Genomic DNA, 27,912 nt, shown 5'->3' with positions numbered 1-27,912 from the left:
TATTCAACCCAAACTTGGTACATGTCATCACGAGCATGACTTGAAGTGATCTGCAGCGTTTCGGTGCAGTGCCACCTACTGGTCCGGAGATACAAAAAATGGCTATTTTGGCTTATAACTTCTGATGGGTTTTTCCAAAAATCATAAAAGTGGTCTTGTTAGATTCGGGACATCATGCAGAGTCGATAAATATCCAATTATCCCGTATCACCCATTTTGGGCGTCGGCCATTTTGAATTTTGTCTAAAAATGCTGTATTTTACGAATGCATTTGCATATCGTTACGCAACTTGTTATGTGTCTTCTGCACCATGCCCTGAAGGTTCTCAAAACGTTTCGGGGCAGTGCCACCTTGTGGTCAAAATGTATAACAAAATTTACACAAAGGCTAATAACTTTTGAATAAATTAACCTATTATGATGAAACTGGTCATAATACATTCCTTGGCTACTGCTGAGAACATAGATATCAATTTTGCCATATTTGGTAAAACGTCCTCTCCTCCATCTTGTTATTAGTTAAAAACCTACTTTTTCAAACTCCTCCTAGGCCGTTTGTCCGATTTTCACCAAAATTGACTCGTATCATCTTCAGCCCATCCCGACATAAAGTTATTGATTTCACATCAATAGATTAAATAGTTTTTGTTTAACACAGCGACGAAGCTGAGGCATGATGCCAAAATGACTCTTAAGGTTGTATCTCTGCAATGTTTTGACATATTGACAGCAAACTGTGCATGTGTCATTGTCACCTCACCCTGACCACACCACATTCATTTGGTCACAGCGCCACCTATAGGTAAAAAGTGATACATTATTAATTTTTAACTTTATGTATAATTGTATATCTTTTTTGCCTCAGCTTATGTTAATGGGTCTTTAATGGTTCATTTTTGCAGCTGGTCACTCCCAGCCATGCTGGCATGTCTCTTTCTTCTTTGCGCTGAGGCATGATGCCAAAATGACTCTTAAGGTTGTATCTCTGCAATGTTTTGACATATTGACACCAAACTGTGCATTTTTGCAGCTGGTCACTTCCAGCCATGCTGGCATGCCTCATTTTCTTCTTTGCGCTTGGCCCCGGAATTGCTGCTTGCAGCTATATTTTTGTTTTGGAGTTATAGACATTTATATGAAAAAACACGTAAAAAATGACTGACACCTGACTTTGATTGGATTTTACTACCCCTTACTATCAATATTTTGAGATTTGGGCATTAGCGTATAGCTATCGACCTATGTTTCCGAACTTCTGAGGCTGGTTTCGTCTCGATCGGACTAGCGGTTTCGAAGATATCAGCAAATGTTTTTTAAGCACTAAATTACAACTCTGCGCAAACCATATGCCGAAACCTGGCAAGTCTGGTATCGTTGGAGTCGGCAAGGATTCAGGAGACCAAAAAACACACTCCCATCAAAATATGTCAACCACACCCAAAGTTATAAGCGTTTGAAAAAAAAAATTCTCCACTAGGTGGCGCTGTTTCGAAACTTCTCAGGCTACTTCAGGGCATCGTGGTGATGACCCATACCAAGTTTCATAACAATCCGTTCATGCGTTCATAAAATACAGCATTTTTGCACATAATTCAAAATGGCCGACATCCAAAATGGCCGACATGGTAAAATTGGATATCAGTCGACTCGGCATGACGCCCTGAATCTAATGAGACCAATTTTATGATTTTTGGATAAACGGTTCAGAAGTTATAAGCCAAAATAGGCATTTTTCGTATCTCCGGACAGGTAGGTGGCGCTGCGCCGAAACGCTGCATGTTGCTTCAAGTCATGCTTGTGATGACATGTACCAAGGTTGGTTTGAATACGATAAAGCGTTGCGGAGATATAGCCTTTAGTGTGTTTTTGCAACCTCCACGTAAAATTTGTTTGTGCGTTTATTGAAAACGATTGGACGAATCAACTTGAATTCCATAACTTTTTGTCAACATGCTCTGAAGATGATCTGTTTCAATTTTCGTGAAAATCGGAGCAACGGCCTAGGAGGAGTTCGAAAAAGTAGGTTTTTCAGAAAATTCAAAATGGCGGGAAAATTTGCATACCGGAAAATGACATCATAGGGTGAAATCGAATCGGCTTGAGCCAAGGAATCCGATGAAAAAAGAATTTTGTTTCTAGCCCTTAGGGGTCAAAAGTTATAAGCATAAATATGAGTGAAACTTTGGACAGGTGGTGGCGCTAGAGGGATTGAGTTAGAGGCACCAAATTTGCTATAGTGACAGCTCAGACTGGCCTCTATGAGTGTGCCAAATTTCACAACTTTTTACCATACGGTTCTATGGGCTGCCAGAGACTCCTATGGCGGAAGAAGAAGAAGAAGAAGAAGAAGAAGAAGAAGAAGCAGAATAATAAATATAGCTGCAAGCAGCCATTATCGGGGCCAAGCGCAAAGAAGAAGACAAGACATGCCAGCATGGCTGGAAGTCTCAAGCCAATTGCAACAATGAGCCATTAAGGACCTATTAAGTTGATTTTAGGCAAAATAGCAGTCAAATTTTAAATACAGTCAATAATAATGGTTTAATGGTTTATCACTTTCGACCAATAGGTGTCACTGTTACGAAACTGATGTGGTTTAGTCAGATTGAGATGACAATGACACATGCAAAGTTTGGTGTCAATATGTCAAAGCATTGCAGAGATACAGCCTCAAGAGTAATTTTTGCATCATGGCTCAACTCTGTTGCAGTGGTATATGAAAACTGTTTTGTCTATCAATCCGAAATCCATAAGTATTTGTCAGCATGGTCTGAAGACGATACGGATCAATTTTGGTGAAAATCGGACAAACGGTCTAGGATGAGTTTGAAAAAGTAGATTTTTAACAAATAACAAGATGGAGCACAGATATGTTTGCAAAATATGGCAAAATTGGTATCTATCTTCTCGGCATGAGCCAATGAATGTATTATGACCAGTCTCATTACAATAGGCTAATTTAATCAAAAGTTATTAGCATTTTTGTACATTTTATTACAACTTTTGACCACAAGGTGGCGCTACCCCGAAACTTTTTGAGTATCTTCAGGACATGGAGCGGAAGACACATACCGAGTTTTGTAACGATACGCTAATGCATTCGTAAATTATAGCATTAGCATTTTAAACCATAATACTGCATTGAAGTCAATGGGAATTTCATGTTTTGTTTTATTATAGCGCCACCAAGAGGCACAATCCCACCAATTTTTTTATGTGTCCTCGTAGTGAGCCCATACATATGTGTGTCAAGTTTGGTGAAAATATCTCATTTTGTTTTGGAGTTATAGACATTTATATGAAAAAACACGTAAAAAAGGACTGACACCTGACTTTGATTGGATTTTACTACCCCTTACTATCAATATTTTGAGATTTGGGCATTAGCGTATAGCTATCGACCTATGTTTCCGAACTTCTGAGGCTGGTTTCGTCTCGATCGGACTAGCGGTTTCGAAGATATCAGCAAATGTTTTTTAAGCACTAAATTACAACTCTGCGCAAACCATATGCCGAAACCTGGCAAGTCTGGTATCGTTGGAGTCGGCAAGGATTCAGGAGACCAAAAAACACACTCCCATCAAAATATGTCAACCACACCCAAAGTTATAAGCGTTTGAAAAAAAAAATTCTCCACTAGGTGGCGCTGTTTCGAAACTTCTCAGGCTCCTTCAGGGCATCGTGGTGATGACCCATACCAAGTTTCATAACAATCTGTTCATGCGTTCATAAAATACAGCATTTTTGCACATAATTCAAAATGGCCGACATCCAAAATGGCCGACATGGTAAAATTGGATATCAGTCGACTCGGCATGACGCCCTGAATCTAATGAGACCAATTTTATGATTTTTGGATAAACGGTTCAGAAGTTATAAGCCAAAATAGGCATTTTTCGTATCTCCGGACAGGTAGGTGGCGCTGCGCCGAAACGCTGCATGTTGCTTCAAGTCATGCTTGTGATGACATGTACCAAGGTTGGTTTGAATACGATAAAGCGTTGCGGAGATATAGCCTTTAGTGTGTTTTTGCAACCTCCACGTAAAATTTGTTTGTGCGTTTATTGAAAACGATTGGACGAATCAACTTGAATTCCATAACTTTTTGTCAACATGCTCTGAAGATGATCTGTTTCAATTTTCGTGAAAATCGGAGCAACGGCCTAGGAGGAGTTTGAAAAAGTAGGTTTTTCAGAAAATTCAAAATGGCGGGAAAATTTGCATACCGGAAAATGACATCATAGGGTGAAATCGAATCGGCTTGAGCCAAGGAATCCGATGAAAAAAGAATTTTGTTTCTAGCCCTTAGGGGTCAAAAGTTATAAGCATAAATATGAGTGAAACTTTGGACAGGTGGTGGCGCTAGAGGGATTGAGTTAGAGGCACCAAATTTGCTATAGTGACAGCTCAGACTGGCCTCTATGAGTGTGCCAAATTTCACAACTTTTTACCATACGGTTCTATGGGCTGCCAGAGACTCCTATGGCGGAAGAAAAAGAAAAAGAAGAAGAAGAAGAAGAAGCAGAATAATAATAATAGGAACACTAACAATTTCAATAGGTGCCTCCGCACCTTCGGTGCTTGGCCCCTAATAATAGGAACACTAACAATTTCAATAGGTGCCTCCGCACCTTCGGTGCTTGGCCCCTAAATATAGCTGCAAGCAGCCATTATCGGGGCCAAGCGCAAAGAAGAAGACAAGACATGCCAGCATGGCTGGAAGTCTCAAGCCAACTGCAACAATGAGCCATTAAGGACCTATTAAGTTGATTTTAGGCAAAATAGCAGTCAAATTTTAAATACAGTCAATAATAATGGTTTAATGGTTTATCACTTTCGACCAATAGGTGTCACTGTTACGAAACTGATGTGGTTTAGTCAGATTGAGATGACAATGACACATGCAAAGTTTGGTGTCAATATGTCAAAGCATTGCAGAGATACAGCCTCAAGAGTAATTTTTGCATCATGGCTCAACTCTGTTGCAGTGGTATATGAAAACTGTTTTGTCTATCAATCCGAAATCCATAACTATTTGTCAGCATGGTCTGAAGACGATACGGATCAATTTTGGTGAAAATCGGACAAACGGTCTAGGATGAGTTTGAAAAAGTAGGTTTTTAACAAATAACAAGACGGAGGACAGATAGGTTTGCAAAATATGGCACAATTGGTATCCATGTTCTCGGCATGAGCCATTGACTGTATTATGACCAGTTTCATTACAATGGGTTAATTTAATCAAAAGTTATTCGCATTTCTGTACATTTTATTACAACTTTTGACCACAAGGTGGCGCTACCCCGAAACTTTTTGAGTATCTTCAGGACATGGAGCGGAAGACACATACCGAGTTTTGTAACGATACGCTAATGCATTCTTAAATTATAGCATTAGCATTTTAAACCATAATACTGCATTGAAGTCAATGGGAATTTCATGTTTTGTTTTATTATAGCGCCACCAAGAGGCACAATCCCACCAATTTTTTTATGTGTCCTCATAGTGAGCCCATACATATGTGTGTCAAGTTTGGTGAAAATATCTCATTTTGTTTTGGAGTTATAGACATTTATATGAAAAAACACGTAAAAAAGGACTGACACCTGACTTTGATTGGATTTTACTACCCCTTACTATCAATATTTTGAGATTTGGGCATTAGCGTATAGCTATCGACCTATGTTTCCGAACTTCTGAGGCTGGTTTCGTCTCGATCGGACTAGCGGTTTCGAAGATATCAGCAAATGTTTTTTAAGCACTAAATTACAACTCTGCGCAAACCATATGCCGAAACCTGGCAAGTCTGGTATCGTTGGAGTCGGCAAGGATTCAGGAGACCAAAAAACACACTCCCATCAAAATATGTCAACCACACCCAAAGTTATAAGCGTTTGAAAAAAAAAATTCTCCACTAGGTGGCGCTGTTTCGAAACTTCTCAGGCTACTTCAGGGCATCGTGGTGATGACCCATACCAAGTTTCGTAACAATCCGTTCATGCGTTCATAAAATACAGCATTTTTGCACATAATTCAAAATGGCCGACATCCAAAATGGCCGACATGGTAAAATTGGATATCAGTCGACTCGGCATGACGCCCTGAATCTAATGAGACCAATTTTATGATTTTTGGATAAACGGTTCAGAAGTTATAAGCCAAAATATGAATTTTTCGTATCTCCGGACCAGTAGGTGGCGCTGCGCCGAAACGCTGCATGTTGCTTCAGGTCATGCTTGTGATGACATGTACCAAGTTTGGTTTGAATACGATAAAGCGTTGCGGAGATATAGCCTTTAGTGTGTTTTTGCAACCTCCACGTAAAATTTGTTTGTGCGTTTATTGAAAACGATTGGACGAATCAACTTGAATTCCATAACTTTTTGTCAACATGCTCTGAAGATGATCTGTTTCAATTTTCGTGAAAATCGGAGCAACGGCCTAGGAGGAGTTCGAAAAAGTAGGTTTTTCAGAAAATTCAAAATGGCGGGAAAATTTGCATACCGGAAAATGACATCATAGGGTGAAATCGAATCGGCTTGAGCCAAGGAATCCGATGAAAAAAGAATTTTGTTTCTAGCCCTTAGGGGTCAAAAGTTATAAGCATAAATATGAGTGAAACTTTGGACAGGTGGTGGCGCTAGAGGGATTGAGTTAGAGGCACCAAATTTGCTATAGTGACAGCTCAGACTGGCCTCTATGAGTGTGCCAAATTTCACAACTTTTTACCATACGGTTCTATGGGCTGCCAGAGACTCCTATGGCGGAAGAAAAAGAAGAAGAAGAAGAAGAAGCAGAATAATAACAAGCAGCCATTATCGGGGCCAAGCGCAAAGAAGAAGACAAGACATGCCAGCATGGCTGGAAGTCTCAAGCCAACTGCAACAATGAGCCATTAAGGACCTATTAAGTTGATTTTAGGCAAAATAGCAGTCAAATTTTAAATACAGTCAATAATAATGGTTTAATGGTTTACCACTTTCGACCAATAGGTGTCACTGTTACGAAACTGATGTGGTTTAGTCAGATTGAGATGACAATGACACATGCAAAGTTTGGTGTCAATATGTCAAAGCATTGCAGAGATACAGCCTCAAGAGTAATTTTTGCATCATGGCTCAACTCTGTTGCAGTGGTATATGAAAACTGTTTTGTCTATCAATCCGAAATCCATAAGTAGTTGTCAGCATGGTCTGAAGACGATACGGATCAATTTTGGTGAAAATCGGACAAACGGTCTAGGATGAGTTTGAAAAAGTAGATTTTTAACAAATAACAAGATGGAGCACAGATATGTTTGCAAAATATGGCAAAATTGGTATCTATCTTCTCGGCATGAGCCAATGAATGTATTATGACCAGTCTCATTACAATAGGCTAATTTAATCAAAAGTTATTAGCATTTTTGTACATTTTATTACAACTTTTGACCACAAGGTGGCGCTGCCCCGAAACTTTTTGAATATCTTCGGGACATAGAGCGGAAGACACATACCGAGTTTTGTAATGATACACTAGTGCATTCTTAAATTATAGCATTAGCATTTTAAACCGTAATACTGCATTGAAGTCAATGGGAATTTCATGTTTTGTTTTATTATAGCGCCACCAAGAGGCACAATCCCACCAATTTTTTTATGTGTCCTCGTAGTGAGCCCATACATATGTGTGTCAAGTTTGGTGAAAATATTTCATTTTGTTTTGGAGTTATAGACATTTATATGAAAAAACACGTAAAAAATGACTGACACCTGACTTTGATTGGATTTTACTACCCCTTACTATCAATATTTTGAGATTTGGGCATTAGCGTATAGCTATCGACCTATGTTTCCGAACTTCTGAGGCTGGTTTCGTCTCGATCGGACTAGCGGTTTCGAAGATATCAGCAAATGTTTTTTAAGCACTAAATTACAACTCTGCGCAAACCATATGCCGAAACCTGGCAAGTCTGGTATCGTTGGAGTCGGCAAGGATTCAGGAGACCAAAAAACACACTCCCATCAAAATATGTCAACCACACCCAAAGTTATAAGCGTTTGAAAAAAAAAATTCTCCACTAGGTGGCGCTGTTTCGAAACTTCTCAGGCTACTTCAGGGCATCGTGGTGATGACCCATACCAAGTTTCATAACAATCTGTTCATGCGTTCATAAAATACAGCATTTTTGCACATAATTCAAAATGGCCGACATCCAAAATGGCCGACATGGTAAAATTGGATATCAGTCGACTCGGCATGACGCCCTGAATCTAATGAGACCAATTTTATGATTTTTGGATAAACAGTTCAGAAGTTATAAGCCAAAATAGGCATTTTTCGTATCTCCGGACAGGTAGGTGGCGCTGCGCCGAAACGCTGCATGTTGCTTCAAGTCATGCTTGTGATGACATGTACCAAGGTTGGTTTGAATACGATAAAGCGTTGCGGAGATATAGCCTTTAGTGTGTTTTTGCAACCTCCACGTAAAATTTGTTTGTGCGTTTATTGAAAACGATTGGACGAATCAACTTGAATTCCATAACTTTTTGTCAACATGCTCTGAAGATGATCTGTTTCAATTTTCGTGAAAATCGGAGCAACGGCCTAGGAGGAGTTCGAAAAAGTAGGTTTTTCAGAAAATTCAAAATGGCGGGAAAATTTGCATACCGGAAAATGACATCATAGGGTGAAATCGAATCGGCTTGAGCCAAGGAATCCGATGAAAAAAGAATTTTGTTTCTAGCCCTTAGGGGTCAAAAGTTATAAGCATAAATATGAGTGAAACTTTGGACAGGTGGTGGCGCTAGAGGGATTGAGTTAGAGGCACCAAATTTGCTATAGTGACAGCTCAGACTGGCCTCTATGAGTGTGCCAAATTTCACAACTTTTTACCATACGGTTCTATGGGCTGCCAGAGACTCCTATGGCGGAAGAAGAAGAAGAAGCAGAATAATAAATATAGCTGCAAGCAGCCATTATCGGGGCCAAGCGCAAAGAAGAAGACAAGACATGCCAGCATGGCTGGAAGTCTCAAGCCAACTGCAACAATGAGCCATTAAGGACCTATTAAGTTGATTTTAGGCAAAATAGCAGTCAAATTTTAAATACAGTCAATAATAATGGTTTAATGGTTTATCACTTTCGACCAATAGGTGTCACTGTTACGAAACTGATGTGGTTTAGTCAGATTGAGATGACAATGACACATGCAAAGTTTGGTGTCAATATGTCAAAGCATTGCAGAGATACAGCCTCAAGAGTCATTTTTGCATCATGGCTCAACTCTGTTGCAGTGGTATATGAAAACTGTTTTGTCTATCAATCCGAAATCCATAAGTATTTGTCAGCATGGTCTGAAGACGATACGGATCCATTTTGGTGAAAATCGGACAAACGGTCTAGGATGAGTTTGAAAAAGTAGATTTTTAACAAATAACAAGATGGAGCACAGATATGTTTGCAAAATATGGCAAAATTGGTATCTATCTTCTCGGCATGAGCCAATGAATGTATTATGACCAGTCTCATTACAATAGGCTAATTTAATCAAAAGTTATTAGCATTTTTGTACATTTTATTACAACTTTTGACCACAAGGTGGCGCTGCCCCGAAACTTTTTGAATATCTTCGGGACATAGAGCGGAAGACACATACCGAGTTTTGTAACGATACACTAGTGCATTCTTAAATTATAGCATTAGCATTTTAAACCGTAATACTGCATTGAAGTCAATGGGAATTTCATGTTTTGTTTTATTATAGCGCCACCAAGAGGCACAATCCCACCAATTTTTTTATGTGTCCTCGTAGTGAGCCCATACATATGTGTGTCAAGTTTGGTGAAAATATTTCATTTTGTTTTGGAGTTATAGACATTTATATGAAAAAACACGTAAAAAATGACTGACACCTGACTTTGATTGGATTTTACTACCCCTTACTATCAATATTTTGAGATTTGGGCATTAGCGTATAGCTATCGACCTATGTTTCCGAACTTCTGAGGCTGGTTTCGTCTCGATCGGACTAGCGGTTTCGAAGATATCAGCAAATGTTTTTTAAGCACTAAATTACAACTCTGCGCAAACCATATGCCGAAACCTGGCAAGTCTGGTATCGTTGGAGTCGGCAAGGATTCAGGAGACCAAAAAACACACTCCCATCAAAATATGTCAACCACACCCAAAGTTATAAGCGTTTGAAAAAAAAAATTCTCCACTAGGTGGCGCTGTTTCGAAACTTCTCAGGCTACTTCAGGGCATCGTGGTGATGACCCATACCAAGTTTCATAACAATCTGTTCATGCGTTCATAAAATACAGCATTTTTGCACATAATTCAAAATGGCCGACATCCAAAATGGCCGACATGGTAAAATTGGATATCAGTCGACTCGGCATGACGCCCTGAATCTAATGAGACCAATTTTATGATTTTTGGATAAACGGTTCAGAAGTTATAAGCCAAAATAGGCATTTTTCGTATCTCCGGACAGGTAGGTGGCGCTGCGCCGAAACGCTGCATGTTGCTTCAAGTCATGCTTGTGATGACATGTACCAAGGTTGGTTTGAATACGATAAAGCGTTGCGGAGATATAGCCTTTAGTGTGTTTTTGCAACCTCCACGTAAAATTTGTTTGTGCGTTTATTGAAAACGATTGGACGAATCAACTTGAATTCCATAACTTTTTGTCAACATGCTCTGAAGATGATCTGTTTCAATTTTCGTGAAAATCGGAGCAACGGCCTAGGAGGAGTTCGAAAAAGTAGGTTTTTCAGAAAATTCAAAATGGCGGGAAAATTTGCATACCGGAAAATGACATCATAGGGTGAAATCGAATCGGCTTGAGCCAAGGAATCCGATGAAAAAAGAATTTTGTTTCTAGCCCTTAGGGGTCAAAAGTTATAAGCATAAATATGAGTGAAACTTTGGACAGGTGGTGGCGCTAGAGGGATTGAGTTAGAGGCACCAGATTTGCTATAGTGACAGCTCAGACTGGCCTCTATGAGTGTGCCAAATTTCACAACTTTTTACCATACGGTTCTATGGGCTGCCAGAGACTCCTATGGCGGAAGAAAAAGAAGAAGAAGAAGAAGCAGAATAATAATAATAGGAACACTAACAATTTCAATAGGTGCCTCCGCACCTTCGGTGCTTGGCCCCTAAATATAGCTGCAAGCAGCCATTATCGGGGCCAAGCGCAAAGAAGAAGACAAGACATGCCAGCATGGCTGGAAGTCTCAAGCCAACTGCAACAATGAGCCATTAAGGACCTATTAAGTTGATTTTAGGCAAAATAGCAGTCAAATTTTAAATACAGTCAATAATAATGGTTTAATGGTTTATCACTTTCGACCAATAGGTGTCACTGTTACGAAACTGATGTGGTTTAGTCAGATTGAGATGACAATGACACATGCAAAGTTTGGTGTCAATATGTCAAAGCATTGCAGAGATACAGCCTCAAGAGTAATTTTTGCATCATGGCTCAACTCTGTTGCAGTGGTATATGAAAACTGTTTTGTCTATCAATCCGAAATCCATAACTATTTGTCAGCATGGTCTGAAGACGATACGGATCAATTTTGGTGAAAATCGGACAAACGGTCTAGGATGAGTTTGAAAAAGTAGATTTTTAACAAATAACAAGATGGAGCACAGATATGTTTGCAAAATATGGCAAAATTGGTATCTATCTTCTCGGCATGAGCCAATGAATGTATTATGACCAGTCTCATTACAATAGGCTAATTTAATCAAAAGTTATTAGCATTTTTGTACATTTTATTACAACTTTTGACCACAAGGTGGCGCTACCCCGAAACTTTTTGAGTATCTTCAGGACATGGAGCGGAAGACACATACCGAGTTTTGTAACGATACGCTAATGCATTCGTAAATTATAGCATTAGCATTTTAAACCATAATACTGCATTGAAGTCAATGGGAATTTCATGTTTTGTTTTATTATAGCGCCACCAAGAGGCACAATCCCACCAATTTTTTTATGTGTCCTCATAGTGAGCCCATACATATGTGTGTCAAGTTTGGTGAAAATATCTCATTTTGTTTTGGAGTTATAGACATTTATATGAAAAAACACGTAAAAAAGGACTGACACCTGACTTTGATTGGATTTTACTACCCCTTACTATCAATATTTTGAGATTTGGGCATTAGCGTTTAGCTATCGACCTATGTTTCCGAACTTCTGAGGCTGGTTTCGTCTCGATCGGACTAGCGGTTTCGAAGATATCAGCAAATGTTTTTTAAGCACTAAATTACAACTCTGCGCAAACCATATGCCGAAACCTGGCAAGTCTGGTATCGTTGGAGTCGGCAAGGATTCAGGAGACCAAAAAACACACTCCCATCAAAATATGTCAACCACACCCAAAGTTATAAGCGTTTGAAAAAAAAAATTCTCCACTAGGTGGCGCTGTTTCGAAACTTCTCAGGCTACTTCAGGGCATCGTGGTGATGACCCATACCAAGTTTCATAACAATCTGTTCATGCGTTCATAAAATACAGCATTTTTGCACATAATTCAAAATGGCCGACATCCAAAATGGCCGACATGGTAAAATTGGATATCAGTCGACTCGGCATGACGCCCTGAATCTAATGAGACCAATTTTATGATTTTTGGATAAACGGTTCAGAAGTTATAAGCCAAAATAAGCATTTTTCATATCTCCGGACAGGTAGGTGGCGCTGCGCCGAAACGCTGCATGTTGCTTCAAGTCATGCTTGTGATGACATGTACCAAGGTTGGTTTGAATACGATAAAGCGTTGCGGAGATATAGCCTTTAGTGTGTTTTTGCAACCTCCACGTAAAATTTGTTTGTGCGTTTATTGAAAACGATTGGACGAATCAACTTGAATTCCATAACTTTTTGTCAACATGCTCTGAAGATGATCTGTTTCAATTTTCGTGAAAATCGGAGCAACGGCCTAGGAGGAGTTCGAAAAAGTAGGTTTTTCAGAAAATTCAAAATGGCGGGAAAATTTGCATACCGGAAAATGACATCATAGGGTGAAATCGAATCGGCTTGAGCCAAGGAATCCGATGAAAAAAGAATTTTGTTTCTAGCCCTTAGGGGTCAAAAGTTATAAGCATAAATATGAGTGAAACTTTGGACAGGTGGTGGCGCTAGAGGGATTGAGTTAGAGGCACCAAATTTGCTATAGTGACAGCTCAGACTGGCCTCTATGAGTGTGCCAAATTTCACAACTTTTTACCATACGGTTCTATGGGCTGCCAGAGACTCCTATGGCGGAAAAAGAAGAAGAAGAAGAAGAAGAAGCAGAATAATAAATATAGCTGCAAGCAGCCATTATCGGGGCCAAGCGCAAAGAAGAAGACAAGACATGCCAGCATGGCTGGAAGTCTCAAGCCAACTGCAACAATGAGCCATTAAGGACCTATTAAGTTGATTTTAGGCAAAATAGCAGTCAAATTTTAAATACAGTCAATAATAATGGTTTAATGGTTTATCACTTTCGACCAATAGGTGTCACTGTTACGAAACTGATGTGGTTTAGTCAGATTGAGATGACAATGACACATGCAAAGTTTGGTGTCAATATGTCAAAGCATTGCAGAGATACAGCCTCAAGAGTCATTTTTGCATCATGGCTCAACTCTGTTGCAGTGGTATATGAAAACTGTTTTGTCTATCAATCCGAAATCCATAAGTATTTGTCAGCATGGTCTGAAGACGATACGGATCAATTTTGGTGAAAATCGGACAAACGGTCTAGGATGAGTTTGAAAAAGTAGATTTTTAACAAATAACAAGATGGAGCACAGATATGTTTGCAAAATATGGCAAAATTGGTATCTATCTTCTCGGCATGAGCCAATGAATGTATTATGACCAGTCTCATTACAATAGGCTAATTTAATCAAAAGTTATTAGCATTTTTGTACATTTTATTACAACTTTTGACCACAAGGTGGCGCTGCCCCGAAACTTTTTGAATATATTCGGGACATAGAGCGGAAGACACATACCGAGTTTTGTAACGATACACTAGTGCATTCTTAAATTATAGCATTAGCATTTTAAACCGTAATACTGCATTGAAGTCAATGGGAATTTCATGTTTTGTTTTATTATAGCGCCACCAAGAGGCACAATCCCACCAATTTTTTTATGTGTCCTCGTAGTGAGCCCATACATATGTGTGTCAAGTTTGGTGAAAATATTTCATTTTGTTTTGGAGTTATAGACATTTATATGAAAAAACACGTAAAAAATGACTGACACCTGACTTTGATTGGATTTTACTACCCCTTACTATCAATATTTTGAGATTTGGGCATTAGCGTATAGCTATCGACCTATGTTTCCGAACTTCTGAGGCTGGTTTCGTCTCGATCGGACTAGCGGTTTCGAAGATATCAGCAAATGTTTTTTAAGCACTAAATTACAACTCTGCGCAAACCATATGCCGAAACCTGGCAAGTCTGGTATCGTTGGAGTCGGCAAGGATTCAGGAGACCAAAAAACACACTCCCATCAAAATATGTCAACCACACCCAAAGTTATAAGCGTTTGAAAAAAAAAATTCTCCACTAGGTGGCGCTGTTTCGAAACTTCTCAGGCTACTTCAGGGCATCGTGGTGATGACCCATACCAAGTTTCATAACAATCTGTTCATGCGTTCATAAAATACAGCATTTTTGCACATAATTCAAAATGGCCGACATCCAAAATGGCCGACATGGTAAAATTGGATATCAGTCGACTCGGCATGACGCCCTGAATCTAATGAGACCAATTTTATGATTTTTGGATAAACGGTTCAGAAGTTATAAGCCAAAATAGGCATTTTTCATATCTCCGGACAGGTAGGTGGCGCTGCGCCGAAACGCTGCATGTTGCTTCAAGTCATGCTTGTGATGACATGTACCAAGGTTGGTTTGAATACGATAAAGCGTTGCGGAGATATAGCCTTTAGTGTGTTTTTGCAACCTCCACGTAAAATTTGTTTGTGCGTTTATTGAAAACGATTGGACGAATCAACTTGAATTCCATAACTTTTTGTCAACATGCTCTGAAGATGATCTGTTTCAATTTTCGTGAAAATCGGAGCAACGGCCTAGGAGGAGTTCGAAAAAGTAGGTTTTTCAGAAAATTCAAAATGGCGGGAAAATTTGCATACCGGAAAATGACATCATAGGGTGAAATCGAATCGGCTTGAGCCAAGGAATCCGATGAAAAAAGAATTTTGTTTCTAGCCCTTAGGGGTCAAAAGTTATAAGCATAAATATGAGTGAAACTTTGGACAGGTGGTGGCGCTAGAGGGATTGAGTTAGAGGCACCAAATTTGCTATAGTGACAGCTCAGACTGGCCTCTATGAGTGTGCCAAATTTCACAACTTTTTACCATACGGTTCTATGGGCTGCCAGAGACTCCTATGGCGGAAGAAGAAGAAGAAGAAGAAGCAGAATAATAATAGGAACACTAACGATTTCAATAGGTGCCTCCGCACCTTCGGTGCTTGGCCCCTAATAATAGGAACACTAACAATTTCAATAGGTGCCTCCGCACCTTCGGTGCTTGGCCCCTAATAATAGGAACACTAACGATTTCAATAGGTGCCTCCGCACCTTCGGTGCTTGGCCCCTAATAATAGGAACACTAACGATTTCAATAGGTGCCTCCGCACCTTCGGTGCTTGGCCCCTAATTAACACATGGTTACCGAGTAGATCGTTCTCTGGGACGCGTTTTCATGAAAATCGAATGTAAAGGGTTTTATCTCTAAAAACAGATTATCTTATAATGCTGATTAAATGCTTATTAAATACAAACCCAACAGATCACTCAGATCAGCAGGATCAAGTCAGTTAGAAATACCAAGAGTTCACTCAAAGCAAGGAGAGTCTGCTTTTAGCTATTATGCCAGCCGTAGTTGGAACCAGCTTCCTGAACAGATCAGATGTGCTCCAACCGTAGCCACATTCAAATCCAGACTCAAAACACATCTGTTCAGCTGTGCATTATCTTTGGTTATTGTTATTTTATATGTTCATTTGAGTTAAATATGAGGAGTAAAAACAGGGTTTGATGGAAATAGTAAGTTTAACAATAAGGTTTGAGTATGTGGAAATCTGTGGAAAGGTATGATGAGTGAACATGGGTTTAACAAGAAGGTTCCTGAGTAAAAATCTGAGAATAGTGATTAAAATGGATGTTATGAACGTGTTTAAGAAAGAAATGAAGGCGAGGTGTTCTAATAAAGATGGTAAATGTATGTAGGCTGAAAACTGAAGGATGTTTTATTTTTATATCAGACCCCTATTGTGGATCTGACCATTTTATTTAATTATTATTATTATACTTTTTTTTAATTATCTTTACAACTGTTTTAACTATGCTTGTTTTAATTTTTTATTTGTACACGTTATTCTTTTTTCTCATGCATATGTTACCACTATTTTAATTAATTTCTATGTAAAGCACTTTGAATTGCTATTGGTTATGAAATGTGCTATACAAATAAATTTGCCTTGCCTATAACGCGAGTGTATGGGCCATAGAATAAGTCAAATGAAATCGCTAGTTAATACCACTAACAAGGCTCAAAATAGCCTCACACTAACACGGTAGCATAATGAGGGTCCCTACATGCAAACCGAAGCATTGAGAACTTTGTAAGTGTACACACAGTTTAATAAGAAGATACTTTATAAAGACAGTCCATTACGCGTTTACAGACAGAACGATCTACTCGGTAACCATGTTGTTAACTACCCCTAGGTTCAATTTTCACCGGAGTTGTTATTTTTTACTTTAACAAAATGAAATGTTTATAGGTTTGCAAGTCTGAAACTTTTTATTGCACCTTCAGGATAAATTTGCTTATGCTATTGCTGATTCATGTCTCTCTTCATAGAAAAAGCTGAATCAATTTCGAGGGAGATTCAAAACAGAAGCTCCCCTCCAGTACAACTCAGAGAAACCATATGCTTGCCTGGATAAAGTAAATGTTTATTACTTCTAATTCAAATGATCCATCATTCCAGAGGATTATTTTTAATCGTTTACATACATTAATGGTTTGTGTTATACGGTGTGTTTGTTAGTTTCACAGGGAGATGCTGGTTTTAGAAGAGGAGAATGCTGATCTCCAGGAGTCCTGTAAGCTGTTTGAAGTGAGCAACCCTGATTCTAAGCAAATCAGGATCTGTCGGAGAGACATTGCTGTTTTGAAACAGCTCTGGGATCTGCGAATATGTGCTCAGGTGGATCATCCTTTTCAAAATCTGAACTTTAAATTTTGCTTGAACTGTCCACTTAATGTAATGTTGCGCCCTCACAGTGTACTATGGCTGTCTGGAGAGGGACAAAATGGAGAAAGATCAATGTGGAACACATAGAGACAGAGCTGAGGAGGTTTACAAAAGTAAGAACGCCAGTATTAGTGTACTAGAAACCAGCAACCCAGACACATTTTGGAAGGTTTTTGTTTATAATATCTAACAATGATTTCATGTCTGGTCAGGAAATGCGGGTTCTTGATAAGGAGGCCCGTGTTTGGGACGTGTATGTGGGTCTGGACTGTGTGCTTCGGGATCTGTTGGCTTCTCTCAAGGCTGTGACAGAACTGCTGAGCACTGCCATGAGAGACAGACACTGGGCCCAGCTTGTCATGATTACCGGGGTGAGAAAAGGGGTTGTAGATTTGCAATATAACTGTTATTCATCTTAAGCTGGGCATACACAGTGCGCTTTTTGCTCCCAGATGATTTATTTCACTTAGGAGAAATCACGTGCAAATCATTGTTGCTCATGTGGTCGCGACTCACAGTGTGTGAGAGGAATTACGAGACGAGCTGAGTATGTAAAGTGCATCTCTCTATAATTTTTAAACATGTTTAAAAAATTTGGGGAGTCAGCCTAATTTTAACCAAAATACAATCTGTCCCCTATTGCCATATCATACATAACCATATCACATAGTTTAGATTGATGAATACTATTAGGCTATAGCTTAGTGGCTGCATCCCTACAGCATGCGCATAAACTGTCACACACACACACACTCTCACTCTTTCTTTTGCTCTCTGTTTGTTTCTGTTGAAATGGCTACTGTTCTCTGCTTTTCAACCAATCATTCGCACACGTCATTTTTCTTTCTTTTTCTATTCGATGCTATAGCAGCTACATTGCTACAACGCTTCAGCCTCTGTGTTTAGCACAAAAGCTCACGTGATTGCAGCCGGCTCGCCGTGCAATACAGTCGTGTCGTGCATTGATGGGATTATCTCGTGATGTGTGCAATATCTCACAACCTCCCGAGTGTCTGAACTCGCACAGTGTATGCCCGCCTTTAGAGACAAGAAAACATATTTACTGTACTTTACATATTGATTTACTGTACTGAATTGTATTAACTATTTCAAAAGGAAGTATTAAACAATCCTTAACACTCCTGGTAACATTTTAATTTAAATGAATGAAAGAGATTTTAACAAACTGTTCCAAATGTATGGTTTTCTTCCAAAATATGAAGGTGACCTGTAACCCCCCCCCATAAAAGTACCATAATGACTTGTGCTATGCTCTTATGAAGGCCATACAATAGCATTTTGAGGTACACTTCTATTGTATAAAAAGGGCAGCTTTAACATTTTGCTAAACTTTTGGCAACTGTGCTCTATGGTAGTAAAAACAATACAGGTTTGAAATACTGTAAAAAAATATAAGTATAAAAAATATTTTTAGTTAAAATAATACATGTAGTTTTATTCTTATGTTTCAAATCTTAATTTCATTACATAATTTAAAAAGGGAAAAAAATCTTATTATTCATATGCCATTGGCAAACAGTTTATAGTAATATATATATATATATATATATATATATATATATATATATATATATATATATATATATATATATATATATATATATATATATATATATTTATATATATATATATATATATATATATATTTTTATATATATATATATATATATATATATTTTATATATATATATATATATATATATATATATATATATATATATATATATATATATATATATATATTATTTTCAATATTAAACACAGTTGTGCCTCCTAATATTTTTACATATATGATTGACAGGATGGCCAGTAAATTACAATTTATATTTCTTTAATCAATTATTACTCTTGTTGAATATATAGTTCTCACATTTACATTATTCTCTAAGGTTGATTTCACCCTGACTGAAGACACTACTCTTGAGGATTTACTGGCTTTGCAGCTGCACAGATATGAAGATGTGGTGCACTGTACAGTTGGGAGAGCGGTCAAAGAGATGTCCACTGAGAAGGTTCCATCTCATAAAGTATCTCTCTCAAGCCTCTTCACTGTGATACATGCTCTCAAAATAACCTACATTATTTTGAAGGTTTTGACTGAAATTAACCAGATGTGGGCACGGATGGAGTTTTCTTATGAGGAGCATTACCGCACTGCTACACCAATGCTGAAATGCAGTGATGAACTTATAGAGAGTCTGGAGGAGAGTCAGGTATAAACATCTATAAAATAGCATATGCAATCACAGCTATGGGCGGTTTGTTAAAAAGAAGGAAAAAAGAGAACAGAATATATATCTGTGTTTTCTTAGCTTATCGGAAATGTTGACAAAGCTGTTGCTTGGCAAAATAAGCTTGGTGTGGCCAGGGTCTTTATCTCCTTCTCTAAGACCATCCCACTGTGCTGAGAGAACGATCTTTCTTTGTCAGCCGCCTGTATTCACACATCTGATTTATAGAGACCACACATTGCTGGCTTTGTTATCACGCTGTATGTGTAGGGGCCAAAATCTAGCCAAACACATCACTGTTGACAATAAGTCTGCCTTCTGTGCGAAACCGGCCCACTTACACCCACATGTCTGAAAACATTAAAGCCAACAGAAGTGCACTAACACAATGTGGACAAAAAAACAGCATAGGCACATCACATAGGAATTATCAATATTATTTTTACAAACCTGACAAGACCAGAGCCAAGCCTGATCACCTCTAAATGTGATCTGAACTTTAGGCTGTAAATGTTATTTATATTTTTGTTAATTAATTGAACTTGTCATTATAGACACAGTAACAAAACAACAGCATCACAACTCCCTCTCCCAATTTCTTTCCCCATCCAATGACGCCCACTCCAGGACATAATTGCATTTAATAAAATAATAAAAAAGGATTTTTTTTTTTTTTTAGAAGTTTAAATTAAATAAAAATCGTTTCACAAAACAAATTTTAAAATTAATTATTTACACTTGTGTTGCTTAAATTTTCTCTAAAAACAGTAACGTCTCGGTTACGTATGTAACCCTCGTTCCCTGAAGGAGGGAACGGAGATGTATGTCGGACTTAGACAGACGAATTGGGATCTGACTTTAGAGACCAATCCTACTTCGAGTGTGTAAAACGAGCCAATGAAATTTGGCATGCGATCCACGCATTCCACGCTCCGCCCCGCAGCGAGGGTATAAATAGGAAGTGGAATTGTAGATCAGCGCTTTTTCTGCTGAGGAGCCGACTAGTGACTCGGACTCCTAGCGGAAGCACAGCGCCTGGCGACGGGACATACGTCTCTGTTCCCTCCTTCAGGGAACGAGGGTTACATACGTAACCGAGATGTTCCCTTTCAGTTGGTCACATTCGACGTACGTTGGACTTAGACTGACGAATTGGGATCCCTATTGAAAACGCCAGGATGCTGGCCCTTCCAGCGTCCTGCTTGAGCACACTGTACTGTCTAGTATGGTACGGAAGTCAGGGCTCCAAGCAGGGAGGACAGTCACTGCTGTTTCTGCAAGACCCACTCAGTATGAATATTGGATAACGCTGGGAAAGCGTGCCCGTCTCGGGAGAGGGAACGCTGCGGCCTACGGCCCACTGAGGGCATGGTGGTAGAGTAAACATATAGACTAACCTGGCAGGGTAGTGCAACATATGGCAGTCTCTGGGGTGGTTACAACCTAATTGTAGGGGGGAAAGAACACGGCCAGAGACGACAAAGCGGGCTCTGTCCAGGGAAAGACACAGGGCTAGCTGGTACTGTGGAGGAATACACATATGGGGTTGCCGTGAGGGAACCGCTACATATGGAACCCAGCCTACAGCCACGTTACACAAGCATACGGGTGCAAGCCTGGCGTCAGACGGTCCACAACGTCTGACACCGCAGGGGTGATGGAGGAACTCACAGGGTTAGCCGTTTCCGGGGAACACAACTGGAGATAATAGACGCACATATCCGGCCCAGAGGGCGGGAGTGGCATTTGCAAGCCGACACTAGAACAGGCATTTAGCGCTACTGGCACTGGCTCTACACGGAAGCTATAGAATCTAGCAAACGTGTTAGGTGTCGCCCAGCCCGCAGCTCTACATATGTCTGTCAGCGAGGCGCCTTGAGCCAGTGCCTAGGAAGAAGCAACACTCCTAGTGGAGTGTGCTCTTACTCCAAACGGGCAAGGCACGTCTTGGGACTGGTAAGCCAAGACTATAGCATACACTATCCAGTGGGCTAACCTCTGCTTGGAGACAGCCTTTCCCTTCTGCTGGCCTCCGTAACAGACGAAGAGTTGTTCTGAGGTCCGAAGCTTTGGGTCCAGTCGATGTGAGCGCGGACCGGACACAACAAAGCTAGGGCTGGGTCTGCCTCTTCTGAAGGCAGCGCTTGCAAGTTCACTACCTGGTCTTGGAAGGGATTTGTAGGAACCGTGGGCACATATCCTGGCCGGGGTCTCAGGACAACATGAGAGTTACCAGGCCCGAACTCTAGACACGATTCGTTGACCGAAAGTGCATGCAGGTCCCCTACCCGCTTGATAGAAGCCAATGCAGTCAGGAGCACTGTCTACATTGACAAGATTTTAAGCTCACATGTAGCCAGAGGTTCGAAGGGAGGGCTCTGAAGTGCCCTGAGCACTAGAGCTAAATCCCAAGAGGGTACCGAGTTTGGGCGAGGAGGATTTAGTCTCCTCGCACCTCTGAGGAACCTGATGACTAGGTCGTGCTTCCCTACGGACTTACCTTCTACTGCATCGTGGTATGCCGCTATCGCGGCGGCATACACTTTGAGGGTGGAGGGAGACAGCCTTCGCTCCAGCCCATCTTGCAGGAAGGAAAGCACGACACTAATCGAACACCTTCGGGGGTCTTCCCGGCGGGAAGCCTACCACTCAACGAACAGGTTCCACTTCAGAGCATAGAGGCGCCTCGTAGAGGGGGCTCTAGCTGAAAAGATGGTATCTACGACTCCTTGTGGTAGTCTATCTAGAACGTCCCGTCCAGGACACGGGTGCCATAGAGTACACCATCCCTGAGAAAGAAGGTCCTTCCTCAGGGGAATGGGCCAAGGAGGGACTGTCGCGAGGAGAGATAGTTCTGAGATCCATGTCCAGTTGGGCCAGTAGGGCGCAACTAACAAGACCTGCTCCTCGTCCTCGCTGACCTTGCACAGTGTCTGTGCAAGAAGGCTCACTGGGGGAAACCCATACTTGCGTAGATCCCGGAGCCAGCTGTGTGCCAGTGCATCTGTGCCGAGGGTACCCCCGGTCAGGGAATAGTACCACTGGCAATGGGTCGAGTCCGGAGAGGCAAACAGGTCTACCTGTGCGGCTCCGAACTGGTCCCATATCAGCTGGACTGCCTGGGGGTGGAGTCGCCACTCTCCCGGAGGTGTCGGCTGTCGAGAGAGCTTGTCGGCTGTCTGGTTCAGCGCACCCGGGACATGAATGGCCTGAAGCGACCTCAGCTGCTTCTGACTCCACAGGAGGAGGTGGCGGGCGAGTTGGAGCAAATGACGGGAGCATAGACCACCCTGACAGTTGATGTACGCAACGGCCGTGGTGCTGTCCGTACGGACCAGTACGTGCTTGCCACGTAGCGGCCCCTTGAGGCGGCGGGGTGCCAAGTGTACTCGAGGCAATTGATATGCCAATGCAATTGCGGCCCCGTCGACAGTCCTGCAACTGCATGCCCGTTGTACGTGGCCCCCCAGCCCGTGGCGGAGGCATCCGTGTACAGCCCAGAAGACATGCTGGACCACGGGGTGAAGGTTTGGCAGCAGTAAGGAGTCACTGGGACCTGGGACTGTCCGCTCTGCCACACCCACCTCCGGACTCGGCCATTGAGCCAGCGTTGAAGCGGTCTCATATGAAGCAATCCGAGCGGCGTTACCGCAGCTGCAGATGCCATATGCCCCAGGAGCCTCTGAAAGAATTTCAGTGGGACTGCTGTCCTGCCCTTGAACAAATTCAAGCAGTTCAACACTGACTGGACTCACTCCTCTGTGAGGCGCGCAGTCTGGTCGACCAAGTCCAGCTCCAAACCGAGGTAAGAGATCCTCTGTGTGGGACAGAGTTTGCTCTTCTCTCAGTTGACCCGAAGGCCCAACAGGCTGAGGTGACTGAGCACTATGTCCCTGTGTTCGCACAACTGTTCCTTCGACTGGGCAAGTATCAGCCAATCGTCGAGGTAGTTGAGGATGCAAACGCCGCGGTCTCTGAGTGGAACAATGGCAGCCTCCGCGACCTTCGTAAAGACGCGAGGCAACAGGGACAGCCCGAAGGGCAGGACCTTGTAGTGATATGCCTTCCCCTCAAACGCAAAGCGTAGGAACGGTCTGTGTCGAGGGAGAATAGAGACTTGGAAGTACGCGTCCTTCAGGTTGATCGCTGCAAACCAATCCTGGGGACGGATGCATTAGAAGATGCGTTTCTGCATTAGCATCCTGAACAGGAGCTTGTACAGGGCCCGGTTCAGGACACTCAGGTCCAGGATTGGCCGTAACCCGCCCCCTTTCTTGGGCACAATGCAGTAGGGGCTGTAGAACCCCGTCTTCATATCGGCTGGAGGAACCGGCTCGATCGCGTCCTTCGCCAGTAGGACCTCGATCTCTGACCTCAAGACATGAGCATCGCTGCATCGCACGGAGGTGAAGAGGATGCCCTTGTACTTGGGTGGCCGGCGAGCGAACTGAGTCCTGTAGCAACGTCTGATCGTACGGATGAGCCAGCGAGATGGCCTGGGAAGACCTAGCCAGGCCCCCAGGGACCGAGCAAGCGGGACCGACGGCACCACAGACGTGCCCGGGGTGGGGCAGCGAAGCGGAGGGTGGGTCTTGCCCGGGGGCAGCCCGGAGTGTTGACTGAGTACTCCAGAGAGAGGCAGCGTGTGGGGGAGAAGGCCCGGGGGCGTCCTCGAGACCCACACTGCTGCCCCCTGGCGAAGGGAGGGGAGGAAAGGAGTAACAAGACCCGTGGGCGTCGCACACTGCCAACCTGACCCTCTTGGGGCCCAGAGAGAGAGGAAACTGCTCTTTTTGTGAGTATGTGGGTACCGCTGGACTCCGGAGAGCCAGCTGCAGAGGTGGTGTGAGACCAGTCGGTGCCCCCCGGTCCTCCTCCGGGGGGTGGGGGAGGGATGCGGACATCATCTCCCTCAGAGCAGCTCCTCTTCTCCCTGGGCTGCCCGTCTCAGGGCCGCTTCCCCTTGCGTTTCCTGGCCGGTTTAGCTGGACCCTGGATGGGTTGGGCACCCCACTTGCGTCTGGCACCCTGCTTCACGGGTGGAGGCTGCTGCTTGGGCTTGGCAGAGGCGGACGCCGGAAGACACCCTCGGCGATGAGCAGACCTGGGGGGCTGCCCCTGTCAGAACTTACACGCCCAGGAGGGGAGACGCGGGGCCTGCCTCCAGTCTGCAGCGGTCTTTGGACACAGGTGCATCGCAACCGACCGCTCGAGTGGAGAGATCCCCTCGTAGCCCTTAGACGCACCACCATCGAGGGTAGTGAGGACGTAGGAGTCAGTTGATCGCAGGCGAGCGCTGTAGGGCGCCACCCACGATTTCGTGAGCTCCTGATGCACTTCCGGGAAGAATGGTACCGGGACGGGGCGCTGAGAACCAGCACGTGGTGAAGGGTTCCATTTGAGCCCGACACTTGCAGCGGCCCGGGCAAGCATAGCTGTAAGCTCCGGGTTGGACTTGGGCAACGCTGTCACACCCGAAGGGGGCAATGCAGCCGAATCTTCATCCTCGGAGCCCATTAGCTCATCCCCCGATGCAGTGGCCGACATCTCATCGTCCGCCGGAGCCCCGAAAGTGATGACTGGCGCTCCACGCTGGAGGTCAGCGTGCCCTTCCGGAAACTCCACTGGCGCAGTGGAGGGGGGAGGGGCCCGAGGAGCCGTCTAACCCGTCGAGTTTTCCCTGACCGTCACCCTCAGGTCCCCACCAAGGTCATCAACCAAAGTAGTGGCCCTCTGCTTTGCAGCTGGAGGACCGCTAGATCGGGGGATGCGCAATGGCGCTCCACCTCTCTTAAGGTACTGGAGTCTGGACCGTAGCACTGCGATGGTCATATTCCCGCAGTGGGAACATGACTCATCCACGAACGCAGCCTCAGCGTGCTGAATGCCCAGACACGAGAGACAACGAACGTGCCCGTCAAGTGGAGACAGAAATCGTCCGCACCCAGAAACACACGGTTTGAATGACATCTTAAAAAAAAGCAGGGTCAAACCGTGTTGCTCTTTTGTGAATGGAAAACTGCTCTTTTAGCATGCTGAAGCACTCAGGGAGATGACCGCGGCTACACACAGTCCGATCGTGCAAGCCTGTGTGAGCTGTCAGTGTGTGTGTGTAAATGTACAACGCCCAGCGAACCAACAGCTCTTTTTGTTTGAATGGGAAACCGCCCACCGAACCAACAAGCTCTTTTAGTTTCACTTTTGGTCGATCACTCGCTGATGCACCGTATCACCCTCACTGGCAGTTTTCTCTCACGAGACTCGGAATTCACACTCTTCGTAGAAACAGCAATACAACTGTTCGGCTCCTAAGTAGAAAGCGCTGATCTACCATTCCACTTCCTATTTATACCCGCGCTGCGGGGCTGAGCGTGGAATGCGTGGATCGCATGCCAAATTTCATTGGCTCGTTTTACACACTCAAAGTAGGATTGGTCTCTAAAGTCAGATCCCAATTCGTCGGTCTAAGTCCGACATACGTCGAACGTGACCGACTGAAAGGGAACACTTTATTTCAATAGTCCTCTTTAAACTTTCTATTTAACTTTGTAACTTTGCAACTACATTTCAACTACCAGTCATTAAATATTAGTGGACTGTCTGCTTAATAGCGGCTAACATTTTATTTTGGTGGTCCCCCAACAGACATTCTACTGACTATAAGCAAAAGTCTCTTTAAGGCATCACTTGGCGGCCATCTTTGAAACATCTCTTTTAGGAAGCTATTGCTCTTATCTCTTTGAATGAGAAACATTAAATTCTCTAAAGCTTTTCACCAAGCTTACGATTAAATTTCACAAATCAAATCAGGCAACAACCATCTAATGAATTTTGTTTCCAAATCCTCAAATCCTGATATAAAAGCTAGACTTGCCAATGCACATGTGCAGTCATAAGTGTGTGACTCAGAACACTGACTCTATCTATCTCAATCGGAGCTTCTAAATGCAACTGCAATGACACAATGATTTTAACAATTAGTGATTGGCAGTAATACCTATGAAGGCCAATCGTAATGCATACAGTGACATTTTAGACAAGAGAATGCGCTTCCATGTTCTTGTGTGTAAATGGCAGACTGAATCATTGAAGCCATGTTCCAACATCTACTGAGAAACTTTCCCAGATGAGTATAAACTGTTGAGGAGCAATTCACATGAATCTGAAACACAAGATCATAAAAGTTACCGGTAACAACATCAATACAATAGAACAATAGAAACTATCCTTGCTGTGTGCAGCTGACTCTTTATATGCATTTCTGTTTCTGTCTCAGGTGCAGCTGCAGGTGTTGCTGCACAGTAAGCAGGCAACGTACTTCCACGGACAGGTGTTGGCGCTACAGGCCCAGCTGACTCGGGCTGACTCAGTGCTGTTGCTGTGGCTGGAGGTGCAGAGGACCTGGGATCACCTGGAGAGCATCTTCATGGGCTCCGAAGACATTCACCACCAACTGCCGGAGGAGGCACTTCAGTTTGGTTCCATTGATTCTGATTTTAAGGTATGCTTGATTTCATCTCATGTACACTGGTGTGCTGAATGCAATGTTTAAGATGTTTGACATGCTTTCTGTAAAGGTTTGTCTAACATAAGAATAATAAGTATATGGGTCATTTTTTTAGTTACAATCATTTTAAGATATTGAGATGTCAAAGTATTATACTGAAATACATGAAATGTATTACATCTGGGGTGTCCAACACTGGTCCTGGAGGGCCACCGCCCTGCAGATTTTAGCTCCAACCTGAATCAAACACACCTGAACCAGCTAATCATGGTTTTCAGGGCTGCTTGATAATTATAAAGACAGGTGTGTTTGAGCAGGGCTGGAACTGAAATCTGCAGGAGGATAGCTCTCCAGGAGCAGGGTTGGACTCTCTGTATTACATAATAAAGCCAGATTATGTTTTCTCTGTACAGATTACTAAATTATTGTTAGAAATTAGTATGTTAGAGCATGGTGCAATGCCAAGCTCAGGGGTTTAATTACTAGGGAACACAAGTACTAATAAAATGTAGACCTTAAGTATCAAAAAGTATATTTATATATAAAAAACTGAGTTAAATTAAAAACAGAATTAAAGGTTTATATTAATACTTATTAAATGTATATTAATTATTATTATTAATATAAAAGTAAACTTGTCCAAGTTACAACTTTCAATAGTTAATTACACTTTAAACCATTTTGAATTTAATTACTGGGGGAGAAAATAGGTAAATTTGAGTAAAATTGTAATTAAATAAATTTACATTAAATTAATATACTTAAATGTAATTAAATAGACATATTTTATTAATTGTCTCTATTATGTACTAAGATTTAAATGATAATTTAAGACAATTGACTTATTGTGTACATTTTATGTTT

At 42.1% G+C, this 27,912-nt stretch overlaps 1 protein-coding gene across 1 annotated transcript in view; it reads left to right on the top strand.

Annotated features, from left to right (window-relative positions):
• The window catches only part of si:dkey-233k19.3 (dynein axonemal heavy chain 11), a 144,784-nt gene that overhangs the window by 30,074 nt on the left and 86,798 nt on the right, over nt 1-27,912 (top strand). The window contains exons 20-26 of the mRNA XM_067449867.1: nt 16,893-16,979; nt 17,083-17,241; nt 17,319-17,402; nt 17,502-17,660; nt 19,200-19,322; nt 19,401-19,523; nt 26,818-27,042. Coding sequence (XP_067305968.1) covers nt 16,893-16,979; nt 17,083-17,241; nt 17,319-17,402; nt 17,502-17,660; nt 19,200-19,322; nt 19,401-19,523; nt 26,818-27,042 — 960 coding nt within the window. The remainder of the gene's footprint in view (nt 1-16,892; nt 16,980-17,082; nt 17,242-17,318; nt 17,403-17,501; nt 17,661-19,199; nt 19,323-19,400; nt 19,524-26,817; nt 27,043-27,912) is intronic.

Source organism: Pseudorasbora parva, chromosome 7 (assembly GCF_024679245.1).
Source record: "Pseudorasbora parva isolate DD20220531a chromosome 7, ASM2467924v1, whole genome shotgun sequence".
NCBI classification, from domain to species: Eukaryota; Metazoa; Chordata; class Actinopteri; order Cypriniformes; family Gobionidae; genus Pseudorasbora; species Pseudorasbora parva.
The sequence above is the reverse complement of the archived record's forward strand: the minus strand, read 5'-3'. Positions and strand labels throughout refer to the sequence as shown.